The 25,471-nt window shown below is 37.1% G+C and overlaps 4 protein-coding genes across 7 annotated transcripts; 2 read left to right on the top strand and 2 right to left on the bottom strand.

Moving 5' to 3' along the window:
* Positions 1 to 85: 85 nt before the first annotated feature.
* Positions 86 to 2,397, top strand: LOC124305336 (protein YIPF3-like). Its single transcript, XM_046764640.1, has one exon. It carries the CDS (start codon positions 228 to 230, stop codon positions 918 to 920), a length of 693 nt encoding a protein of 230 aa, XP_046620596.1. The 5' UTR covers positions 86 to 227; the 3' UTR covers positions 921 to 2,397.
* Positions 2,398 to 2,651: 254 nt separating this feature from the next.
* LOC124305320 (GTP-binding protein 1) lies at positions 2,652 to 7,788 on the bottom strand. Of its 3 annotated transcripts, none has more exons than XM_046764609.1 (11): positions 7,567 to 7,788; positions 6,527 to 6,941; positions 6,334 to 6,445; positions 5,971 to 6,151; positions 5,544 to 5,722; positions 5,330 to 5,482; positions 4,899 to 5,148; positions 4,653 to 4,797; positions 4,233 to 4,551; positions 3,317 to 3,603; positions 2,652 to 3,221 (listed from the first exon to the last, which is right to left on the bottom strand). In XM_046764609.1, the coding sequence occupies exons 2-11, from the start codon at positions 6,620 to 6,622 to the stop codon at positions 3,033 to 3,035; spliced, it is 1,911 nt and encodes a 636-aa protein (XP_046620565.1). In that variant the 5' UTR covers positions 6,623 to 6,941; positions 7,567 to 7,788; the 3' UTR covers positions 2,652 to 3,032. The 3 variants fall into 3 exon arrangements, with proteins under 3 accessions (XP_046620565.1, XP_046620564.1, XP_046620566.1); XM_046764608.1 differs by having other exon boundaries at positions 7,638 to 7,787; XM_046764610.1 differs by lacking the exon at positions 7,567 to 7,788 and adding an exon at positions 7,210 to 7,522.
* Positions 7,789 to 11,586: 3,798 nt separating this feature from the next.
* On the top strand, positions 11,587 to 17,999 carry LOC124305319 (probable enoyl-CoA hydratase, mitochondrial). Of its 2 annotated transcripts, none has more exons than XM_046764607.1 (7): positions 11,587 to 11,893; positions 15,031 to 15,237; positions 15,337 to 15,461; positions 16,840 to 17,044; positions 17,184 to 17,303; positions 17,572 to 17,639; positions 17,772 to 17,999. In XM_046764607.1, exons 1-7 carry the CDS (start codon positions 11,794 to 11,796, stop codon positions 17,835 to 17,837), a joined length of 891 nt encoding a protein of 296 aa, XP_046620563.1. In that variant the 5' UTR covers positions 11,587 to 11,793; the 3' UTR covers positions 17,838 to 17,999. The 2 variants fall into 2 exon arrangements, with proteins under 2 accessions (XP_046620563.1, XP_046620561.1); XM_046764605.1 differs by lacking the exon at positions 11,587 to 11,893 and adding an exon at positions 13,090 to 14,582.
* A 2,634-nt stretch (positions 18,000 to 20,633) lies between these two features.
* Positions 20,634 to 22,557, bottom strand: LOC124305330 (uncharacterized). Its single transcript, XM_046764629.1, has 5 exons — positions 22,421 to 22,557; positions 22,144 to 22,319; positions 21,544 to 21,738; positions 21,087 to 21,290; positions 20,634 to 20,986 (listed from the first exon to the last, which is right to left on the bottom strand). The coding sequence occupies exons 1-5, from the start codon at positions 22,485 to 22,487 to the stop codon at positions 20,795 to 20,797; spliced, it is 834 nt and encodes a 277-aa protein (XP_046620585.1). The 5' UTR covers positions 22,488 to 22,557; the 3' UTR covers positions 20,634 to 20,794.
* Between the last annotated feature and the right edge of the window lie 2,914 nt (positions 22,558 to 25,471).

Genomic DNA, 25,471 nt, shown 5'->3' with positions numbered 1-25,471 from the left:
CAAGCAATGGGCAAGTTTATTATCGCGTTTCTCATCTAATCTCAAAGAAGGAATTGCAGACGCTAAGAAGGATCAGGAAAAGAAACAATCTAAATAACATATATTCTAACGTAACCAAATTACTCTCCTGCGATTAGTTATCCATCTCAAAGCCTTCGATGAATCAGTTTTTTTTTTTCTGAATTGTGAATTAGATTTAATAGTTTAATATTTCCCATCGGTTTACCATGGCGTACAAAGGATCAGCCGTTATATTGGTGCCTACAGATTCCAAACAATATTGCGTTAAAGTTGATGGCCATGTTTCGTTTGTCAATCGTTATATGAAAGTTACACCCTACGATATTGGAAGACGGATTATAGCTTCCCTCGGACCTCCTTGTAACAAGAAATTTAGAATTGAAAATATAGATCTAGTAGGACCCCTCCTAGCAGTCTTAATTTTGATTGCAATTCTACATTACGGATATAGGATTAAAGAGCCGTCGGCTACAGATTTAACTATGGCTCCTGTAACTTCAGTGCTGCTATATATTGTTGTGAATCCCTGTCTAGGTTTTGTGCTATGTAAATTGGCACGCGCAAGTATGGTATTCTGGGATTTAGTTGGGTTGTTGGGCTATGCCTTGTATTCTCATCTCATAACGTTAATTCTGAGCCTTATGATATATCAAGAAGAAAGTAACGCCTTCTTTTTCCTATGTTTACTTTCATTTGGAGGACTGAGTGCTCTTAGAGTATGTATCCTTCTTATAACTAGTATACCCAAACCTGCTGCTCGACTTTTAGTTTGTTCTACATTATTCATAAATCACTTGTTATTCTTAATTTTCTTACACTTTACCTATATGCATCCGACGTTTATATACGGCAGAGGCAGCGACAAACGTGTACCCACAAAAATACATACAAATTTGTAAGTGAAATTTTTAGAGAAACCTACAAAATAATAAGCATACTTGTGAATTCTTCAATATCATTTGGCATCAATTGGCTTACCAACTAAATTAACTTTTTATATTGCGTTGATAGTATCTACAGCCAATTGTGAGCAGACTTTGTAGTTTGTGGAAAATGTTTCAAATTTAATTGTTTTTAGACTAGATTACAACATTTATAATCCGTTTGGATTATCCAATGTAATTTTACTCATATAAAAGTGAATTTGCATCATATTTGTATATTTTTCTCAAACTTTACTAAAGCCTCTTGCAGAAATTAACCAGCTGTGAAAAAAAATTCTTTTTTTAAATCCAGCAAGGTTTATTCTGCCACAAAATATAGGAAATATAAGTCACCAGTGAACTATGATGTAAAAAGAGAAGTTATTTCCAATTTCAGATTGTATTATATGGCATTTATTTGATATTACAACAAGAAAAACACCAGAATTACGAGTATTAAGATCAGTCCAGTTTCACTGAACATGAAAATCAACTTCTTTGAAAATTATCTTGTTAGTTCGATAAAGTATCGAAATTATAAGTTGCATAATATAGCACGTACGTTTACAGTATTCTTAGAGTTTTATCCGTTGTAACAAATTGGGCAGATGAAACCTAATGTAGCACACGTGATTATTGTTAATACTTTATATGAATATTGAATACTTTCACAAAGAATCAACATTAGAAATCCAACCCATAGATCAATCTTATCTTCTAAAATTTCTACTATCTATATAGTAATATTAATATTAACATCATAATCAGTCAAAGAAAATCATCTGTCTAACAAGCATTCTCGACCACCTATTCAATCATTTGAAAAATAGTACAATGAATTACAAAGTATTAAACTCATAGCCCTTACATGTGTAATATACATACAGAAACACAGTTTCATCTTTAAATTATACAGTCAGGACAAGCGCAAAAGAAGTAACTTACAGTGAACAGAAAAAAGTAATTGAAGCCTGCATTGATACCAAAAACAGCTGTTTTCACCCCATATCTAATGATGCTATAGCAGTAAAGGAGATGTGAAATCAATACATATTATTCACGGATATACTTTCGACGTAATTCAGCCAATGTCTGGAAATGTCAAAAAATATATATACAGATTTTACTCTCACCTCAACTGTTTGCGTAACATGTCTGGAAAACACAAACATACTTTTCTGAAATTCGGCAATTAAAAATTATTCTTTAGGAGTAATGGAACTATGTAAGAAACTGCTCAGTACAACAAAACGAACTAATATATCGATTCAATGATCGAGTGGAACACTATAGATGGTTTACAGAGATGGGGTGTCTTTTTCCTGGATAGGTTCGGAGTATGTTATTCTTAGATTTTAAACTGAGAAACACGCAGTTGTAAGACTGTGTTTTCGTTTGATAAACAATGCGGATTGCAATTTTATATCTGTTGGAAAAATTTTGCATACAGATAGTCTATTCAAAAAAAGTAGATATGTAATGTATATCTTTAATATGACAAAACTGGAATATAATTACTAAAATTTTGCTACATGTGCCTCGAATATTTCAAACTTTTTTGTATTCGGATTTTATATACATATTTATATGTATATAAGTATGTGATATGAAATGTTAAATTGTAACAGTCCCTTTGACCTTGAAAGAAAGTTCTAACTAGTGCTGCTATGGGAAAGGAAAAGCAAGCTTTAAAAAACAGAGCGAAAATTAAGATACAGTTTATAAATTTTATTCACTTCTTTTTGTCCTATTTTAGAAGTCATATTGAGTCAATTCCTAACTGTTTTGTTATATTCTCGGTTAAATCAGAGTCAAATCAATTAACACAACGCTTTGTGAAAAAGAATGATGAAATCAGTCTGTGAATAAACGTTTCATTGATTAATATTGTATTGATATCAAACAAAAAAAATATCGTGAATGTCTAGGCTGCTATCAAATTTTTACCAAAATTTATCAGAAGAAAATTTTCAAATTTCAAGCAGCACTGGTACTTATAAAAAAGAATAAAATTTTGTTATCATTGCTCTATTACATCACATGGTAATATTGCTAAGGAATTATTTATACTTTGTACACAAATTTTCTTTAAACTTTGGCTGGAGGGTTTTGTTCAGATAAAGGTTGTACATTTCCGCTTGTCGCATTGTGGGGTCGTCCTCGTCCCCCTCTTCGGCCACGTCCCTTTTTGCCGCCAGAGCCCGATCTTTGTGGCATATTTTCGCGCTTATCAGCAGACACTTCGAAGGGTGAATTTTGGTCTGCTACATCTGGCATCTAAAAGTTCATTGTCGAGAATGGAAATAAAACCAGCTAAATTGTGGTAAGATCTATTTGAGTAAATTTTCTGAGAAATAGCTTTATCAGCTTACTTGTGTAAGAGGCATCATTGCAGAGCCATTCTGACGACTCTGCTGTACTTTGTTAGGCTTATTGCCCCTCATTGTTTGCGAACCAGTAGGTCCAGAGTGGGGTATGAGTCGTAAAACATTGCCAACAGCTTTTGTTCGCCCTTCCCTGAAGACCATACGTTGCCCTGGTTTTATATACTCAGGATGTTTAATAAATTTAAAGTGCACCAGAGCTTTATCTCCTGTTCTGAGACAGTCTTGCGACATTGTTAGAATGGAAGCTGTTTGTCTTATGCTGCCGCAATGCACTGCAACAAAAAAAAATAAAGATTCTTACAATGATTTATTACTACCTATCTCCTGAAGTGTTTACAGTGAAACTTCTCGATAGCGGACACTGGGACCGGAAATACTATCCGCTATTAAAAAGTGTATGTTATTCAGAAAATGGTTCATTTTTTATTACACAAATATGTATAAACCTGTATAAGCATGTAATATTTCAACGGACCAAGGTACATAAATGAATAGATGAATGTAAGTATTCAGAATACATACGCTGTAACAATCGAAAAAAACATTTTTTTTATAATAAAACATATAGTTTGTTAACTTATGAAAGAACGATTTCGTTAAAGGTAAACATGTAGCAAGCTTCAGCGTGCGCGACGGCACATCAACAACCAAGAGTTCGGAAAACAATGAACAAACTGAAAATAAAGTGTCCGCCACTCAGAAGTCTTTTCATGGAAAAATGCATTCCAGGTAGTGTCTGCATCCGTTATTAGAAGGTATATTTTCCAATAAAAGTATGCATTTCTGTGAGGGATTTCTAACTTGTCTGTTATAAAGAGGTGTCCGTTAAGACAAGTTTCACTGTATACGAACTAAGGTCTTGTGGTAATGTCAAGAGTAGATTATTTACGATACAACATACCCATAGCCTGATATCTTGAGCTGATAGTAGTAGGGTGATGTAGTACCAAAATTTCACCCTCGAATTCCCAACAAGCTTGGGGATTCAGTAGAGGTGAAACCATTACCATTCCCTTACGAATTTGGGATCTTTTGATTTTTTTCAAGGCAAAACTTGCTGTTTGACCTCCACGTACTTCACGGACCGGCATTCTCTTTCTATGAATACTTTTTACAGCGATTGGTATGAAGTATCCCAATGGATCTGGTCCCAACAACAGAGTATCATTTAGCTTAATTACGCCTTTGAGAGTCGTTCCTGAAACGACTGTTCCAACACCCTGAAAACAACAAAGTTATCAATGTTTGTACAGTTGGAATTTGACTCGTTATATGTGAGTGTTTTATTATGTTGAGTATATTTGAAGTCCGTTATACTCACGGGAACAGAATATGTGTCATCTATTTGAAACTCCGCTGGCTCGTCGTCATGACTGGTCATTCGAGCAGTTAACAAATTGAGAAACATTTTGAGAAGGTGAAGATTCTCACCGTTTACATTTGACACTTGAAAAATGGGGCACAGCCTGTTTGGATAATAAAACAAAACAACATTTGCGTTCCTGGCAGATTTTACAAATTTTGTTTTTCAAAACTCTTAGGTGACATGCAGTAACTTTGCCAATACCTTTCGGACACGAAATTAGTAGCACTGATGACTACGTCATCCTGGCACTTTACCATAACTGGAACTTTTCTGCATCCTGGTGATTTTAGGATACGAACTAGTAGTCGTAAATTTTCCTGCAGTACATTCGGTGGGCACATGTCAATTTTTGTCACCACTACAAATACTGGGACAGATAATGCTAGAGCCAGACCTAAGTGCTCCTTAGTCATGCCAACGATGCCTGCGTTGGCACCAACCATCAGCATACCTTTTCAAAATGGACATAATAAAATTTTAGAATAATATAACAATGTTGAACTAAATCTATTAATGCTGTATAATTTCAATTCGGTGTTGTCTAACCGACTAATACCAATATTTGATTTCATTTCGATATTACTATGTATGTATTTGAATGTAGGTATTTTTGTAATCGATAGTTTACTCACCAAAGTCAGGTGCATGCCCAGTCATGCCAAAAACTGTAGTTTTAAGATAACGCTCGTGTCCAGCGAGGTCAATAAACGTGATGACTTTGGAAGACTTTTCGCAGATCTTGACCCAGTCTAGGGAACCATGTTCTGGTTTGTTCACGACATTTCCTACACACACATTTGAAAATCAATGCTCAGTCGAATAAGTATAAAGTTGAAGTTTACGTACCAATGCTATCAAAACCAAGAATGTCATTTCCGACAGAACTTGTCCTTCCAGTTTCAGCTTCGTGCTTGTGACGAAACAACTTCTGCCTAGCCAACCCTCGTCCATTATCGAGCTCGCCATGAGTTAGGACACCCAATAGGGTTGACTTTCCAGCATCTACGTTGCCAACAACAGCAACTCTGTAATTTTAATCATTTGTCATCCCTGTTTATTTTACTTTGAAATTTCTAATGATACATTGACCTGCTTATCATTTTATTAACTGTATAATATCATTCTATTGCTGTGTACTACATATTCTTAGTACTTTCAGCATTTAGAAATCGACAGAGAAGTAAGTTTGATTTACTGCAAAATGACAGGAACTCTGTTGGCATTACATAAGAATGATTTTAAATGAGGAGAAGTGAGGCAACTGTTTTTATACCTTATTTCAAGAAAATCTTGTTGGTCTAAGCGTCTTCTGACCAAATATTGTCCTATGAGTCCCAGATCCACTTTTCGTTGCCTCAGCAGAACACAGTCTGCTTCCAAAGTTGCTGCCAGAGACTGCAGAGTGGCTACAGATGCATCGTACTCATCCTCTTTCAGACCATTCTCAGAACCATCTACTCGGAAAAACAGTATATACTTCAGAGAAAGAAGAGATGTTTTTCGGGGCACACTAACAATGTTTCTAGTATTCTTACTACCGACAACCATATTTTCTTTTTAAAAATGGCCTGAGAGTATTTATGAAGACCTCTATGAAAGTAAAGGAAGCAGTAAACAGAAATTTTCTAAGACGCACCTTCCCCAACACCGATGTCAAATATTGTCTCACTTCCGCCATCCTGAATTCTTTCTCTTAGTCGTCTCAGTAGCAATTCGTACTGATCCTCTGTTGGACTAACAAGGACATCCTGCAAGTTTGAGCAAAATTAACTCTGTACGACATCAAGATATCTTGAATTTGAACATTTTCTTTATACAAGGTAAAATACCTTTCCCCTGATGCTAGCATAGTCCATTGCAGAAGTAGGAAAAATTTCCTTTGCCAGTATGGGCATTGTTGAAGTAGTCGATGTTGCAGACGTCATATTGGATGTCAGTAACTCTGACGAGTTTGGTGCTTATTAATTTTTATTATTCTTAATTTATTGTGAAACACGTTTTTCTTTGATTAAACACTTCTTCAATTCCCAACAGCAGTAGAATTTCCTGGTATGCGAACGCCTATGCCAAATATTTTCCAATATTTAAATCCAAAGAGCCTTCGGTAAAAAACCATTGAGGGCACACTCATTACTATCTTAACAGGAATCGCTAAATGATGAAAGAGCTCTGTAAGTTGTCATCCCCACTGGAGTTTGCGTCAGATATACTTTTCAATTTAATTTGAAATTTCAATTATTATGTCTGTAATGAAACACAAAAATGTCGGTGAAAATTATTTTTTACTTATATAAGTGGTCAATTTGATATGGTTGATTGTTTTTATTATTATTCGAATTCTTTACGAGTATCGTGTTATGATGTAAACATTTCTTTCAAGTATAGTTAGCATTGTGTGTGATGTCATTACACCACTTCCTACAGTACAATACGTGACCGATAAGAAAGGTGATATCTTGTGGAATGAATATTTGAAACGTCAATGAAAAGTTACATCATGTAGTTTTTATACCTGCATTTTTATGGCAGAGTTTGTTCCACTCGTTGGTCTCCAAACACATTAAAATACTACTTACGGAATTTGTTAATCGAGAATACTAGGAAATAAATTGATATCGAAAATATGTACATCAGGTATTGTGGTCATTGTAAAATTTTTATTATTGAATGAGACTACTACCATCACTGATATAACATGTTGCAAACCAGTAATCAAAGTTATTAATTTTTGTGAGCTGTCTAAACTTACATCAACATTATTTCACATATTCATATCTATGCCTATTTCTATAAATAAACATATTGTAGGGCTGCCAATGATCACCTATTCATGAAATACAAAACGGTGTAAAAATAAACAAGTGTTCACCTGTCATTATTATATGTTGTTAAAATTTTGTAATACATAAGCTTCTCTATAACGAAAAAGTAAACACTCACAAGAATTATCGAAAATTAACAGAAAGTTGGCAGAATTATTTCATGTTGTCGGATTGGAGGCTGTCACTGCACATGAAGTTTGTTGCTAGGTACACATCAGGTGATTACACAAATTTGCAGCATGTCGTGCAACTACTTAAAAAGTCTTCGTTCACGGAGCCACGATGGCGCCACATTGCAGTTTTTTAACCAATGATGTCACTTTCCCGATCGGCCACCTCGCGCCGGAAAAATGAAACCATATATTTGGTATAGATTACGTATTAAATAATTCAAATTCGCGCTATGCCGCGGTTGTTGATTATCGCATTCCTTATTAAAGTAAGTAATTAATACTTCGCTGAATATAGTTGCAGAAAACTTTCGTTTGAGTTAAACGTGTTTTTTACGTAAGAGCAAACTTCAGAGATTCATACGGTTACTTCGTACATCTAACCAAAATAACCTTGTATAGTACAGCTTCACGTACTAGTTGCTTTGTGTGAATTTACATTAATTTTGGATTAATTATGATGCGGTTGACCTCAGCCAAGCTACTGAATACACATCCACACAATATAACGGTGCATGAGGATATACAGACAGGGAATGGTATCATTTTTAACATTTCTTTAATTAAAATTCGATGAAATAATGTTACAAAACTATATCTTACAAATGAGCTAAAATACTGGAACATCCAGGGAGAGTACCTATTTCGCACGTGCATTTATTGAGGCTTATCTCAAAAATGGCAGTGATTGAGCTCTCAGCTGTATAGACGGCAAATATCCGATATTGTTTTCCTTTGACCTTTGTTTAAAGAGTCAAATATCTGCTTTCAATAAATGAATATCTGACTACTCAGACCGAATTTAATCATAAAATTTATTTAGAACCGAGTTTTCGACATCAGTTGTCAGGTTTCATTTTCGATTTGTCGTTACGAATATATATCAATGATACCCTAAGCAGCCTTCTATATTCAACGCTCGTGCCAAGTTTCTTGCCGCTGCTAGTCGGAAAAGGTCGATTTTGTCTTGAAATTTCGGATCGTTGCCGTGTTCTTCAACAGTTTGTAGTAGTTCGAAAGTATCCTTAGATGAGAGTACAGCATCCTCTGCTTCCAGAAGCGGAATCGCATCCGTTAGAAGAATCGACCAGAAGCTGAAACGATTTGCAAATTTATTAATTACAGAAACACTTTTCCGTTAGGGGGATTAGAAATTGGTCAAGTGGAGTCACTTACTATTTCGGAGTTAAATTAGAGACCAGTAACGAGACCAGTAAGGCAGCAGCATCTTTAAATTCACCTAGTCCATACGTTTGATGAAATTCACAATACTTTCCTGAAACAGGACGAAATTTTGATATTTGGCTTTCGATGTAGTTTTAGAAAACTTTGATAGACAATCAACTGTTGTACAGTACTATACAAACCAAGAAACGTAAGTCTGTCGCTGATCAACATACAGCTTCCTAAATTCTCTAGAAGGTCTTGACACTCGAGTTCTCCGTGTTTGGCATAGTTTTTTAGAAATTGGTCCGCTATAAAAGTAGCAAACGCACCATCTTGTGCCTTTAATGCCCAGGCAAGTGCATTTCCTAGACGTCCTTGTCTAATACACTTCATTCCTTGTATTTTGGAAACGCTGGTTACTAAAATCATATCATGAAAGATTATTCAATTTGTTGAGGTCTGAAATAAAGCGAAAATTGCGAGTTTATTTTCTTTATACGTACCAACATTGGTCATATGCTTTTGACGAGCAATCTCGATAATTTTATTCACTCGTGCTTCACTACCCAGTGGAATGGACTCTAACAACGCCTGCAATCTAGTTAATCCTTGAGCAGGACAGTGTTCAAAGTAGCTAGCGCCACACTGCCACAGTGAATGATGACCCATCAAAGTACTGGCATAATCTAATATCAATGATTCATGAAGCTGTGAGGTAACACTGAAAAAACGTAAATTTTATTTTACCATTGGATTTCACATACCTTGTATGAAAATCACCAAATACAAGTATCCTGGAAAATAAATGTAATCCCATAAGAAATCAAGTCAAACTTACTTTATTTGATGCTTGTCTATGATGTCTAGCCTTCCACAGTTGTACAACAAGTTGATCAGATGTGCTGCAAACCATCCATTGTCGCTCATATGCTGAATTTCCTTGATTACTTGATGCAAATCACTTTCCATTAGAGCTAAGATTACATGATCCAAATACCTGCCTGCACGCCACTTTTCTGCAATATGATTTGCATGTCTAGCAAGTTCTGGCTGTTTGCTACAGGGCGCAGAGTAAAATAAACGTGCAGCCAATAACTCATACCATGCTTCCGTGTATTTTGAAAACTCCCAAAGAACAAGTTCTTCGCCAACGATAAGCTGTTGATAAAAAAAACACAAAAATAAAAACTAATGTTCTTATCTGTGCTTCCAGCCAGAGACAAATTGAAATCTCACCCTCATCAGTAACTCTAAATTTCGGTCTGTAGAAAATGTTTTGCTTTCAATTTGCGAAGAGAGGTCAAATTGCCAATGCTTCCATCTCATGTTAAATTCGTTTACAGAATATCCCCCATATACATTGTAAACAGGCATTGTCCTTATAGCATTTTCAGCAGTGCCAAAAGCAGGATTATCTGCCTTGCTGTGCATAGCTAACAATGAACGAACGGTATCTAGTTTACCGTGCAAAGCGCATCCTATCGCTGCTTCCCAGTACTGTACATTATCCAAATCGGCTGCAAGACTTTTCTTTGCAAGTATTTTAGAGGCCATTAATTCTCTAGATGGAAAGTGAAATCTCACCCACTCCAACAGCTGTGGAAGTATCACATCTCCTACAAAGAAATTAGGGCATGTATGTAGTTATGTCATAAATATTAATTGGAAAATAAAAAAAGTTTGAATTAATTTTGACTGCGCAATTAGCAATACCTGGGACGACATTAACATAAAGGATCTCTGTCAGGTGCCAAACACACTCGACATTGTAAAAAATAGTCAAGTAATTTTCAAAAGTCGGTTTTTTGTCTGGCGTTGACTTTTCAACAACATCTTGCAGATTTTCTACACAGGCTCTTAATATGGACCTGTAGTGTTTGCTGTACTTCAAAAGCTCAGGTCTAAGGTCTTCAGTGGAATTTTTAATCTTCTGTATCGCAAGAAACACTCCATTGCTCTCATTGACTAGTTTGCGAAGCGCCGGCTCGAACAAAATCACTTCTTGTCGTAAGCAATGAACTTTAACCTCACAGGGTGCAAGACTGCTTGGAACATCTGCAAACGAGCCGATGGAAATATTAATCAGCATTTTCACTATAGACAAAAAATAAACCGTATACATCTGAGTCATCGATGTTGCAGAAAACAGTTTCTGTGCGGTACCCGCTAAAAAACGTAACCTCACCTTTCGAGTGTGCATTAATATGCTTGTACGCGTGAACTCCGATTTTATTTTGGCCGATCCAGGTCGCAGCCAGGCCTGCTCTTCTGCAAACGTCGTCTGGTATGGCCTGTAAGTAATATATTTGACAAAATAGCAATATATATCAGGATTGTTCCGTGAACAAAACCCGGTGTAAGTCCGCATGGGCCAATAAGTATATTGAGGTGCTTACAATTATTTGAGCGTTGCTAACTTCTGCCATGACTGAACGTGAGCTTTAGTTCACCGGTTGTTTTTGAATTTAGTACATAAATTCATCAACGAAATCGGTAACCTAATTGTTACTCACGATCATCTTTTCACAACTCAAAACGAATTTTAACGTTCAAAGCAGGAATTCAATCATTCCGGCTTCACTGACATCTATGATTTATCGGACAAATTGAAAGTTTATAACTGTTTTACCGACGGATGACATAAGGCCTTGAATGAGTGTATCGCATCTGATTTAAATAAGATTACAAGAACGCAATAAAGTTCGTCAACAACAGTAACAATGGTTTGTAGTTTGTCAGTTTTGCGATAGTATCGAGTATAATAGCCGAGTATCGCAATTGGTGCGTTCTTATCAGTCAGTATAGAGTTTCGTAAGAGCCGTGATAGCTCTTTACGTAACGGTAATTCGAATACAATCAGAACTCTGAGCCGGCTCGGTATCAGCTCATTCGCTCTTTGCATGCCCGTGCGCTAGCGACTGACTGATACACTGGAAAATGGCTACCACCTCAGCTGTAACACGACTTCTGTTCGGCCGGCGATTGCCACAAGTTGTTAGAAATTTACCCCAGCTTACATCAACCAAGTTTTATTCATGTGAGTAACTAAATCGTCGATTGTCAGACATTTGATAACATTCCTAACCCTTACAGTTATAGACCTATAATTGAATGCTGTGAAGTGAGTTGATTATTTGTGGGGACGTGGAACGATAATAATTCATAAGATTTTCACTCACGCTGTCGAAAAAAAAAAGATTAAACCACTAATCATTGTCAGGCATTTCTTACTGGTCCAAACTTTAAGATATGTAGTAATTGCTAACTAATTTCTTATTCTGAAGACGTTCAAACTAACAATAAGCATCAGGCTGTGTGCATATGATCTGCACATTACGCGATTTAATCAATTGATTCGTCGTAGTTATAAAATCTTTACAATCGTAGAAATAGTGCTGCAAGTAGCAGTTACACTGAATATTGCTTAATCTGTCTTATGCAGGTTTCTACCCGGCATTTAAAAGTTCTTTCAAAGTTCGGAATTCACTCTAAACGAATAAAGCAATATTATGGAAGCCATATTCCAATCATGACTCGTCTTATTCTTGTTCATGTGTATGCAATACGTATGTCACCTTGTTAATTTCAATATTATGCCCTGTCAGGTCAATTAAGATACCCAATGTGGTAAGACTGCGTGATTTACAATGTAGTATAAAATTTGACAAAGCCACAGTAGAAATCCTTATGGAGTTGTAAAAATACATCTGATTCTGTATTATCTATTGATTTTCAAGTGTACAAGTCACATTATTTCTAACATTGACCGAAGTTTCCAATCATAGCTTCAACCAACTCGAAAGATTAGTCGGAAACAACGATTCTGATTAGAATTGACCAATCACATTACAACCGGCCCTGAACCTCTGAATCTACTCGAAGCTCGCTTACGAGGTGTAATGAACTCTGTGAAAAGATGACAAAACATTAACTATAATACACGGGTGTAATCAAAAGCTGGTTGAAAGATTCATGCCCTTGCAGTTAGCCGACGAGGGAGCGAGTTTATGAGAGACATTGCGATCGTTTAAACTAATTGCTTTTATTGTTAGCGAGCTCGGGTCGCCGCGCGCAGTCGAAAATTTGGCTGCAGCCGCTGCAGCGTCGGTGCGTGCAGAGTGCGACTTTATCGAGCGATCGCCGCGCGACCTTTCGAGCTCCTGGTTGAAGGCTGCGATCGTAGTAGAGCTGCGGCGTCGCCGAGCAAACGGACGTGTAACGAGCACGCGTAATGGCGCTCGTTCGTTGTCGGAGGTGTTGAGCTCCGCGGAACTCGAGTGTTCGATTAGTCAGTTGAAACTTGGAAGGCTGTAACGCAGTTCGGTTGTATCGCCGGGCGATTATCCCTCTGGAATTATTCTCCTGGGGCGTATATAAAAGTAGGCGTAGATTCTTCGAATTGAGTAGTCGATTAAATTATCGAACGTTTTACGGACCACCCGGCGGTCAAAGCTCGCGCGAAAAAGTAGCCATGAGCCAGCCTGCATCGACCACTGCCGCTGGCCGCGAACGGGCGAGTAAAAACAAGCTGATCAAGGCAAAGACTCGACGGAGAGTCAACAAGCCGTACAGATCGTACGTATGGCACTATTTCGACCGCCTCGGTTCACTGGCCAAATGTAGAGTTTGCCAACACGAGATACAGAACAAGAAGCACACAACGTCCTCGCTCATTCGGCACCTCGAGCAGATACACCAGTTGGAGAAGGGGATGATGGTCGACAACATCGAGTCTCTGCCTACGGTCCAGCGGCTCTCGTCTAACATGGGCTCGCGCATGCGCGATCGCGTCATGAAGAGCTTTGTAAGAGACAACCACATAGGGGGTACTACCCTGGGTAGCAGCATTTGGAAGTGTAAACACTGCACGTATATGATCCAAGGGAAGAAGCTGTTGCTACCGATGTTTCTCCACCTGAAGAGCGCGCATTGGAAAGCGAACGGTCCAGCTGCGTTCGACAGCAAAATAAATCCGGTTAACAATAAGCGGCGGCAGAATGTCGCGGATAAAATCATCGACGAACAGCGCGTCGATGATGATTACGACTTGACGGAATACCTCCTGGATCGCGCGGCGAACTCGAACGTCACCGCGAGTTCCATTAGCGCGGCTAAAGAGCCGGTAGAAAAGGACGAATCGGGTACTTCTGGAATTCTCGTTGCGGGCAAAAATTCTGGATTCGTGAGCGATGAGTCGAAGCTCGATGTCGGCAGGATGGTGCAGTATAAGATCAGGATTAATCTGCCAAACGGAAACGAGATCGAGGGCTTCGTTATGGGCGGCGAGGAGAACCGCGTCGAAAGGAAAATGGAACTGGGGAGGGAAAGGGAGGTCGTCAATCACGGTCAAAACGCCGTTAATCTAGATCACAATTATCACGACGAGTCGCGGACCGTTTCACCCGTTCTTAGTGAACAATCCGCGGCGCATTCTAGGCTCGATAACGTGAAGGAGGACGTGAAGGATGACATGATCGAACCTCAGGTTCCTATTGACAATGAGAGGCAATTCGATCACCAATACTCGAGGAAGTCGAGCCCCAAACCTTTAACTTTGAAGCAAACCAGATCTACGAGAAGTGTTCTGGCAATGCGATCGTCTAACAGAAATAGGGGCAATCCTCCGAAAACTGAACACGAAGATCTGGACACCTCCGAACTTGACATTCAAGTTCCACTTGAAAATATTCCTCGCTTTACCGCCGACGTTGAAGTCGATACCAATGGTAATTCTCGACGTGTGGGTCTTTCTTTCAGCTACGTTTATTACACAGACAGAGGACATTTTTTTTTTGTTCAATAATTAGGATGGACTTATGTATATATCGCGTGCGATTTTTTTTTAAATTTACTAAATTTGTAAAATATACCATCTAAACGTCAAACCTTTCTTTGAGAAAAATTCATCTTTCATTGAGAAAATACTCATCCTTTCATCAAGTTTCACCATTTCAACATCTACTAAATGAAATTAATTTTTAATACGACGCATTGCAACATTGAATCATTACATGCTATTGAGAAATCAGGTCCTGCAATTAAGCAAGTTATCAAATGTAGGGAAATATATTCCTTTCTACCGGATCACTGCTTATAATTATTCCACTTTACATGATATATACAAATACCAAAACTCGAGACTTCAATTCTAAATTTTAACTTGTATGTTTACAGGTCAAACATCCAGCTATGAATTCATCAAAACTGAAAAGGTTGGAGAGAAGCAGAACGTTGCAGTCATTACTCTAAACCGTCCTAAAGCTTTAAATGCATTGTGCGACAAGCTTGTAGATGAGTTGGGTGATGCCGTAACCAAGTTTGACAACGACGACAGTATTGGTGCAGTGGTAATAACGGGAAGCGAGAAGGCTTTCGCTGCAGGTCAGTATCTTCAAATTTGAAGTTAATTTCGAATGTGATTACAGCTGGGAGAGCTTATTTCAAAATGTGTATTTTGATTTTTTGCCCAATAATTCGCAGGCGCTGATATCAAGGAAATGAAGGATCGCTCATATGCTCAAACTGTAAAATCAAAGATGCTTGCAGGGTGGGAAGACATTTCAAAGGCTTCTAAGCCAATTATTGCCGCAGTTAACGGCTACGCAGTAAGTAATTAAATGATGTACAATGTTATATTCTTATCATAGTCGTTGAATTTAGTAAATTTGTGATTCTGCAGAAAGTGGAATTATTCTTTAGAGAAAGTATCCACCTATTTTAATTTTTTTTTTTCATTTGAGTAAACGCAATTAGTTCTTCTCATGGCAAACGATAATTAGTTATCATTGCCACAGATAGGGCTAGGATAAATTAAGAAATATTTGCATGTTTATTAACGGCTTCTGGAGAAAATGTACAGGAGTATATTTCAAATATTTTATTGGAGTAAACAACAGAACATCAAAGAATTCTTAAATTTCTTATTAAAAAACAAAGATGTTTGTATTTTTTTCAAAACGAAACAATTATTGTCACATTATAACCGATATCTAACGTGTGTTGACTTGAACAGTCTTTCTTGCATACGTTTCTTAACCAACTTAATGTGTTTCATTATAATTTCTTATTCATAATAATAACTGTGAAGTAAAATTTTCACAACGTATATGTCAGCAAGTTGCGGAAAATGGATTTGTTGTACAGCATTGTGAGTCTCCCGGTGAGATTCTCAGCCCCTTGCAATAATCTGTTACAAAGGACCGAGACTTTCGCAAAAATTGTGAATAATTTGCAACTAAATTACTCTTAAATTATATCACCTTAAATTCAGTTTGGACTGTAGTGGTAATTACATACTATTGAATAAACATGAAAATATTATGAAAATTGGAAAAGTAATGCTTATCAGAGGACTAAAATATTGACTGGCATCACCACTTGAAAAACTATTGTGAGATGGCAGCATTTGATCCTCCGATTTGGAGATATCAGGTTTTCTTAAATTTATTTAAAGACAGGGGACTGATATATTAAACGTGGTGAAGAAACTCACTGTCGGTTTTTACATTGAAAGAAAAAAAACAGCACCAAAAATACGAACAATATCACAATCATTGACAAGAATCGATAAGCAGCATAAATTTCACGAATAAAAATAAGAGAAAATGTTATTTTATTCTCGTAACTACATTACGTTATTTGGATTTTTCGTTGGTGACATAGCAGGGGAATGAGATTTGGGCTAGAAAAACTTGATTTTCATTCAAAAAATTACGTATTCCATGATTTTTTCTTGACAAAATGCATACCCGCCACCAGTTTCTCTCTCTCTAGGTAGAAAGAGAAAATAAATTTATGGTTTAGATACGACTAAAATCGTGAGCCGCAATATTTCCATTTTTTATAGCATCACCTAAATCTGAATTTCGAATTTCGAGCTACAGAAAACTGCAATGCTCCGCTTAAATTCTTCTGTAAAAATTTTATTTTGATCTGGTAAATTGAGAATGCTGCAAAATATCGCATAAAAAATTTACTTTACAGCTCGGTGGTGGCTGCGAATTGGCCATGTTGTGTGACATCATTTATGCAGGGGAAAAAGCTCGCTTTGGTCAACCAGAAATTGTTATTGGTACTATTCCAGGAGCAGGTGGTACCCAGAGGTTGATCAGGGTAATAGGAAAGAGCAAAGCGATGGAAATGGTACTTACCGGAAATCAGATCTCTGCTCAGGAGGCCGAGAAAGCCGGTTGGTTGATCTATAAGTTTGTTACTCAAATTTTGATCTTCCTATTTTAGGAAAAGTAATGCAAAAGATTTGATTCATTAGTTTGTCTCATTTATAAGGTCCTGACTAATACTTGTGTCGATTTTTCTTACGTGCACAGGTCTGGTCAGCAAAATTTTCCCTCCAGAGCAGCTATTGGCTGAGGCCATCAAGCTTGGAGAGAAAATATCCACTCATTCTCCGTTGATCGTATCAATGGCAAAGGAATCTGTCAACGCTGGTAATTATATCATCGGTTGATTGATACGCTCGTTTGGATAGTGAAGTCGTTTCAAAGTGGTAGTAACAATTGGTGGCTCGACATGCATCATTTTTGAAGTTGTTCCGAAAATAAATCTGTGTATTCTACGGGTGTAACCGTAGATGATTAGAAATCTCATGATTCATATTCTATCAAAATGTCGTCACGTTCCAAGTTTTCCCTAGTATCGAGATATTTTATCTAAACATAGTGATTTACTTGGGATTTATGAAATAATATTTTTCAGCATATGAAACCACGCTGCGGCAAGGACTTCAGCTTGAGAAAAAGCTCTTCTACGGAACGTTCGCTACGGTATTTTAAAATCCTTATCACTGTGACTAGATCAAATAGCAGACACTCTTTGTGAATAGAAATTCATAAAGTCTCTAGCAGTTTAGAGATAACGATTTTATGATGTACAAATATGTGAATTATCTTTTGCAGGCTGATCAAAAAGAAGGAATGACGGCGTTTGTTGAAAAACGTGCGCCCAAGTTCACCAGTGAATAAAATGAATCGAAGATAAGTCTGATCGGCAATAACGCGGCGGTGAATACGAATTCCAATATTTACAATACGAAGTACCTACACCTACCTATTTTTATACAAATCAGAATTATGTTTATCGTAAGTGTTTGTAATAAATTTTAGTCAATTTGTTGCCACCTCAAAGCCTAATGTTGCAAAATTACCCATCATTGCAGGTAGTGTGAATGATGAAAAGTTGCGGTCTAAGAATGTCAGTCCAGAATGTGAAACGTGGTAGCGATTTGATGCAAGTTTTAACTCTGTAAAAAGTAAGCTAGGAAATTTGTGAGTCATGGTTAACTTATCTCATTGTCAAACTGTGATCTAAGCGTGCCGAAAAATAACATTGCAGAACGACAGGCCACTCCAAATCCTATGGCAAAAACAGTGCTGCTAGTTGTGACGAACTTGACGAGTCAGTAGTTAACTGGATCGTCAGTCCCAGCTCAAGTTCTGTTTTCCCCAATATCTGCAAGGTATGTATTTCCTTTTACAAGATGACCACTTGAATTGGTAATATTCTAAGATATCCGAAGGAACAAATGACGAGACTAGCCACGCACGCAAACAGAAAAAAACTGTTCTCAGCTTTTTCGTGATAATCAAGTTTACTTTCAAGTGTAGGTATATTACGAAGGCACGTCATTGAATCTCGTGACTGCAAAAAAAATAACATTATGCGCGGAAAAATGCAATGGAATGCATCAATTATAAAACCATGAATCGCAGACTAAACGTATCCCAGTTCGATCGCTCTGATTTGATTTGTTTTGTAATATGTTATAGTAGACTAAAAACTAAGCAACACGTATTTTTTTTTTATCTGGCGCTAAACACTTTAAGGGGGTGAAACCACCACCCAAAGTAAGGCATGTCAAGGAGTGATTTGGCAGTTTCACCCACAAGAACATAATATTTCTTAACCAATTCAACTGGAAAGGAAGAACACTGCCAAATTTCCACTTGAAATCCCTTACTTTGGATGGTAGTCTCACCCCCCTTAAAGTGTTTAATGGCAGATAAAAAAAAATACATGTCGCTTGATTTTTAGTCGACTATAACATGTACAAAACTTGGCACTTGCAGATTCACGTCAACTAAGTTGACGGGTTTTGCAATTGAAATAGAATGAAAATCGTTTAACGTTAACATAAATAGTTTGGCAGGATAAACCTGATCAGTTGCGAATATGAATTAACGCCAATTTTTTTTCTCTTTGATATAAGCAGATCTCACCACGTATTGGTGCGAAAGATCTTTGAGTCGCAAAGTAGAAAAACAGTAATACGGCAAAACGCTCCGTTTTGGTCGTTTTTGAAAATGTATACTGATGCTGAGGCTGACTTAATCATGTCAGCCTTAACTATACCTAAGTATATCTGCCATAGCACAAGCGTTACCGCGGTAATTGTTTTGTCATAATGCTTTCTTTGTTTTATTAAAAATGACTCCACACTCTTTGTCTTCGGAATATTGACAGCTTTTTATCTAACACCTAAGAAGTATATATTTTCTCCAACATTTTTCACATTGTTTGAACAAGCATATTGTTCGAAACATCGAGAATGACACACGCGTACAATATTCTTTGCTCATACGATCTCGAAGTATTGAAACAATTTATGATAAGCCTTACGTAAATTTAAAAACTACGAGAATGAGATGTGTCGCTTATTAAATAAAAAGGCTTTGCATGTTCTCATCAAAAACTTCATAAAACAAGTTATGAACTAAAGATGCCAAATTTATTCGACAATATTCGCTTCGTTTTCTCAAATATTTGTCCGTGGTGAGGACGGTTGGATCGGAAGTTTGTGTTTTTAATCGTTGACTATTCAATTATATTTAATTATAATTATAATTATCTGATCTTATGTTTGGAGCAGGCTACGAGATTTTCGTAAACTATTGGTGTAACATTTCATCGTGGTTTTGAGGTATCATTGGTCAACGGTAGTGGATATTGTTATTGTTCATGAAAGGAAAACAACTCCGTAACGTCATGCCGTTAGTTCAATATAGTCCGAATGACTTCTGAGGAAATTTCACATTCCTATTTCGTTTCGCACAAATTGTACGTGAGTTGACTTATTTTTTCAACCGGAGTACCTTTATTTATTCAGTATCGTCTGAATGAAATGTATTTTCGTAACTAAATAAACTTGTCAACTGTATTTACTTTGAAAACGTAACAAAACATACAGCCACCGCTTACCATGAAAACGGAATAGACCAAAAAAAGGGCCGTTGTTAGCCGAAAAGCTCATCGCTTTTTGCGTAAGGCACTATCGCACAGTACTGCAGGGTGTCAGATACTTTTGTTGATAATAAAATAATTTAATCAATTGTCCTCTATTATTTTGTCGTACTCCAATAAAATCACAACATTTCTCACAGAATTGCGGAAATAGGTAGCTTTTTTCTCAGAATTACCATTATTTTCTGTTACTGGGGTCGAGAGAGATTGAAAAAACGGCAAAAAAAAAACGATGCGGTTCGTCGGAAATCCTGTTTACAAGAAGTCCATCCTCTCACATACTGGCTTCTGAAAATAATCGAAAACTTTTTTATCAGTGCCAATATGCGCTTCCTAAGCGATTTTGCGATACTTTATCCAATTTTTTTGCGATGGCAAATGTACGAGGCACCACGTTTACTAACGATCGAGTCTAAGAATCAATAAGTTTTTGACAGGTATTGTTATATTAAGCCGATTTCGAGTACAGAAATCGAGGAATTGGAAGTTGGGGGAGAAATTCAAGGGTGAATTGATGATTGTTCATGGTTCTACTCGTGTATTTTGACAAGAAAGGACTATTGGCAAACAGTTGTAGTGACAAGTCCGTTCCGGAAACTAACTTTTCCTTAGTCATATGCTGATAGTGTTTAACAATGTTCTTATCAACGCAGACAGAACCAAGTTTATCCTTCAACGTACTTCACAGGACTGCTACGCATGCTACTTGACTTTTGTAGACTTGGTAAGCGTTCCATTCCGCCTCTATGCGATCAGCAGCAAGCTTGTAAGATTCCCAAAGGGCCGGGTTGACTTTATCCTTAATGAAATCGCATTCCATATTGATTTGCAATGCGACTCGTCTGTAAACCTCTAATACCTTGTCATTCAGGATCTGAAAACATGAAGATCAGAAACGTTGTACAAACTTTCAGTAAGAGTGCGACTTACGCCTGACGTCCAAAACTCGTATGTGCCAATTCTGGTCAAGTTACCTCGTTGCGAACTTCCAATCCGTATATATCATAATAGGACCATACAGAATTCCACCCTGCCAAAAATATCGAACCCGTATACGCGTAAATGTTCGAGGAAATCTCGTTCAACGTGGCGTTGTAGTTCACGAACAGGCTATGGGGCGACAATGGACGCACTACAGGATTCAGCTGTAGATTTGGCATCGGCAAGGGCGGCAGCGGCTGCAACGGGATTCATTTACGTAATCCTAAATTGCTCGTTAAATCTTTCGCAGAATTGTTCTGTGATCTGCGAACGTAAAAAGTTAGCTTTTCGTACACCGACGGAAACTTGAGGACGATGTTGTCGTTACGCCTCATTTTAGTTACGAGTTGTAGACATAAATTATCCCAACATCCATTCCTCGCGTATTAATTGATTCTAACGAATTACTAACGAAAGAATCGTTATTCAGATTCATCTTCTATCGCTTACCGGTTGCACGGGAATTCCAGGTCCAGGTGACAATGATAAGAATTCTTGAAACTGCATCGCAATCCGATTCATGACGTCTTCGATTTTACAGACTCCCTCGACACCCTGATTCGTGCCCATCATTTGAATCGACCATTGCCATTCGTTAGCGAGCTCGTTAATAACGTCTATTAGAACCTTACCCTGAATTTTCGCCTGTGGGCATGGAAAGATAATCGGAATGTTGTTCACTTTGGGAGTGAACCGTGTTTATTTGATCACAATTAACATGTGACACACTTTGACATACGCACGAGTATAGCGCTATTTTTGCGATAAAAAATGTATGTGTAATATATTTGACCCGTGTGATAAGCGGTAACGAATTTTGATTTACGAAGAACGTCATGCTTCAATCAGAACCAGCGATAGCTCATAGTTATCGAACATCGATTTACGAAGAGGAAACCTACAGCAAGGAAAAACAAATTGCTTATGATTTGCTTTTCGTCGAAAGCTTGAGAACTTAAAATTCGACATGCAAAATTCTGACCCGCTCGCGTGCCGTTGTCAACCGACGAATAAAATTTTACACATTCGACAGATGCAAGTATACGATACCTGTTCGTAAACATTCAATACTAAAGACCGGCCGTAGGCCCCGGCTGCTTCTGCATAATTAATCTGAAATATACCGGCCAAGTGATCATCTGCTTCCAAAGTTGGTACAGGAAGGCTTAGTGCGCCTTTTGCGAACGTTCTTGCTAAAACAGTCGTGTCGAGTACGTCAACGGGTTCTGCAATTCAAATGGCTAGAATAAAATTTGTTAAATACTGATCAGCCGTGAATATGAATTATGTTCAATCTTTCGTTTTATTTGATGTAAGCAAAACTCACCGCATATCTGTGCGAAAGATCCTTGAGCCGCGAAGCAGAAACAGAGTACTGCGGCGAAACGCTCCATTTTGGTCGTTTTTTAGAACGTATACTGATGCTGAATATCTTATTACGTCAGTCTTATGTACTTGCTGTGGAAAAAAGTATTACCAGTAAGATCATTGTTTATTACGATTTTTTTTCTTTTCTGCATTTTGTTTTGTATTAAAATACGTTCAACAACCACTCCTTGTCTGTGGAATATTGACAGCTTGTTCATACCTTTGACACAAGCTTATTATTGAAAACACCTTGAATGACATGCACGCGATATTCTTTGCTCAAATGATGTAAAACAAGTGAAATAATTTGTCGTATTTGTTTGATAAATTTAAAAATTACGAGAGCGAGGCATATTGTTTATATTCACAATGCCCCGCGTATTTTTTTCCAAGAGCTTCATCAAACGAGTTTCGAACTGTGTAGATCGAAATTTTTCTGTCGAAATAACGTTTTTATCTTTTAAATCTACATCAGCATCAAGACAATCGGATTGAAAAATCTGTAATTGCAAAAGTTTGTCATTTACAACTCCTCGTTGATTTTGACGTAGATTGGTGAAAAAAAAATATCCAAAACAGTCGTATTTTGGATTTCATTTGTCAATATTCTAAATGAATCACATTGAAAATCATCAAGATTGGAAGGAAGAATTCACTACAGCCAATCGCTAAACATTACGCATATATCAATTGTATATCAGTAAAGATAAATTGGTCAATTTGGCTGATTTTGATCAGGCCAACTTAAAAATTTATGGCCGGGATATGTTTTGAGCCCATAAGACTTTAAGAGATAAAAGTTTGTTTATTATATTTATTTCCTCATTAAAATCACTGAAACAATACACTACCGATCAATTCCAAAATTCAGTCAGTTCTAAGTTAACGTCACGAAAATCGGCGTTGATTCAGGCCGAAGTCATAAAAATTCGTGGTTCCGTCCTCGAGGCATCATCTTTATTACTTCTTTTTTGATATTGTTATTCAAGTAACTTGCAAGCAGCTGGACTAAAGCGGTTTCAAATTTTGGCAGTTGCAGGCTAAGAAGGGCTATGTCGATTGAAACCAAGATCATTTAAATCCGCTCGTTTCCCATCGATATGTCGTCGAACAAAAATTCGTTACACACATATACAATCTATAGATTTTCTAGACCTTAAAATGATGAGATCTAATGAAAATTCAACTTTTCATTCACGGGGTGATTATAATAATTTCCCCTTTTATTTTTCTTCCTCGAGAAAAGAAGAACGGAAAGTTAAAAAACACGAAAATATTCACATCAATTGTACTTTATAGCAGTTATCCAATGATTCAAAATGCTTGTTCATTAAACAAGACCGTTGGCTTCGTAACTAACGTATATTTTTCCGAGCTTAGTCAATTATATGCCATGAATTATTGAAAAACAAATATTGTACTGTCTGAAATCACAAATATGTATTGCACTTCGGCATTTTACTTTTACCGAGTGTAGAAATAATTTCAGCCATCGGCTGGGGTCCACATTAAAGAACAACGTACAATTGCGGCATTCCGTTTAAAGGATAGGTAGCATCTTATTTCTGCCCCTTGCATTATTAATCGATTTCATTCACACGCGAACGAATGAAATTCGTTCAGCCGTAATACGAATCAGATATAATTTTTGCCCTTCAACAATAATTCATCTCGTAAACATCGGGCATCTAAATTTTCTGCGTCGTTCGGGAATTACATTTTCATTCGTACCCAAACCCTGTTGCACGATAACGGCCATGTTTTTTTTTCATACTCTGTCAAGTGGCGTAAAATATTATCCAAGTGCAATATTATTCTTTCCGCTTCTGTTTGTAAAAATATTGTCTCGTCAACGAGAATGTATACATATACGAGTATGTATAGGTATACTGTCGTATTACTCATTTGGCTGGTGAGCTTACGTTGGATGAGAATGCACGTACGTCGTACCTGCATTTGACAGGCATCTTAGTAAAAACTGGCATGATTATTAAGATGTATATTGATGCTCGTGAGTAAATAATTCATCATGACAGCCTTGTATACGTATACCTGCTGTAGCATAAGTATTACTGACAAGCGAATATTATGATTTGTTACAACACGTTTTTGTTTTATTAAGTATGGTGTCATACTTCTCATCCTTGGAATGTTGACAGTATGTTTTACACCTCTGTCAAACATTTTTCACATCGTTTTAACAAGCTTATCGTTCAAAACATCAAGAATGACTCACGCGCACAATTTTCTTTATTTAGACGACATAGTACAGGTGGAACAATTTGTGATAAGTCTTATATAAATTTAAAAACTACGAGTTTCAGATATGTCGTTTATTGAATAAGAATGTTTCGCACGTTCTCATAAAAAACTCATGAAACACGTTGTAAACTGAAGATGCTACATTTTTTCGGCTCATTAACGTTGTTTTTTTTTTGAGATATTGACTCCAGTTGAAAACAGTTGATCGCAAGGTTTTTTTTTCTTAATTATGAATTATTCAATTGCGTGGAATTCACTTCATATTTGTTTACATACTAATGTGTTGCCATCTTCCTTTGCGACCGACGCCTAGTCCATTCGACGTGTCGTGTATATCTACAAATATCGAAGTTCACGTATCTCAAACGCAAAAACAGCTCCATTCTATACGCAATTATAAACAAAATCACTCCAATGCATTTTCATTTTAGGTAGACACGAAGCGAATTATTTTACTGGTATACGGATATTTTTCACATCATATCCGAGTTTGCCATTTCAAATCCGGGAGTATTTTCCCTTCTTTCCCACTTTTCACGAAGAAATTGACAACCTTAAGCGCGACATCTTCGCGGTAAGAAAAGTGTCCCGTGAAAAAGTCCATGCTCTCACACAACCACTTCTGAAAATGCTTGCAAACTTTTTTGTTTGTACCAATATGTGCTTTCTAAGCGATTTTGGAATTTTTTTCGGTACGACATTTTTTTGCGACGGCAAACGTATAAAGCACCACCTTTACTAACGATCG

This window comes from Neodiprion virginianus, chromosome 5, assembly GCF_021901495.1.
Source record: "Neodiprion virginianus isolate iyNeoVirg1 chromosome 5, iyNeoVirg1.1, whole genome shotgun sequence".
In the NCBI taxonomy this organism is placed as follows: Eukaryota; Metazoa; Arthropoda; class Insecta; order Hymenoptera; family Diprionidae; genus Neodiprion; species Neodiprion virginianus.
Note: the sequence above shows the minus strand (reverse complement) of the source record. Positions and strands in the feature narration are given on the sequence as shown.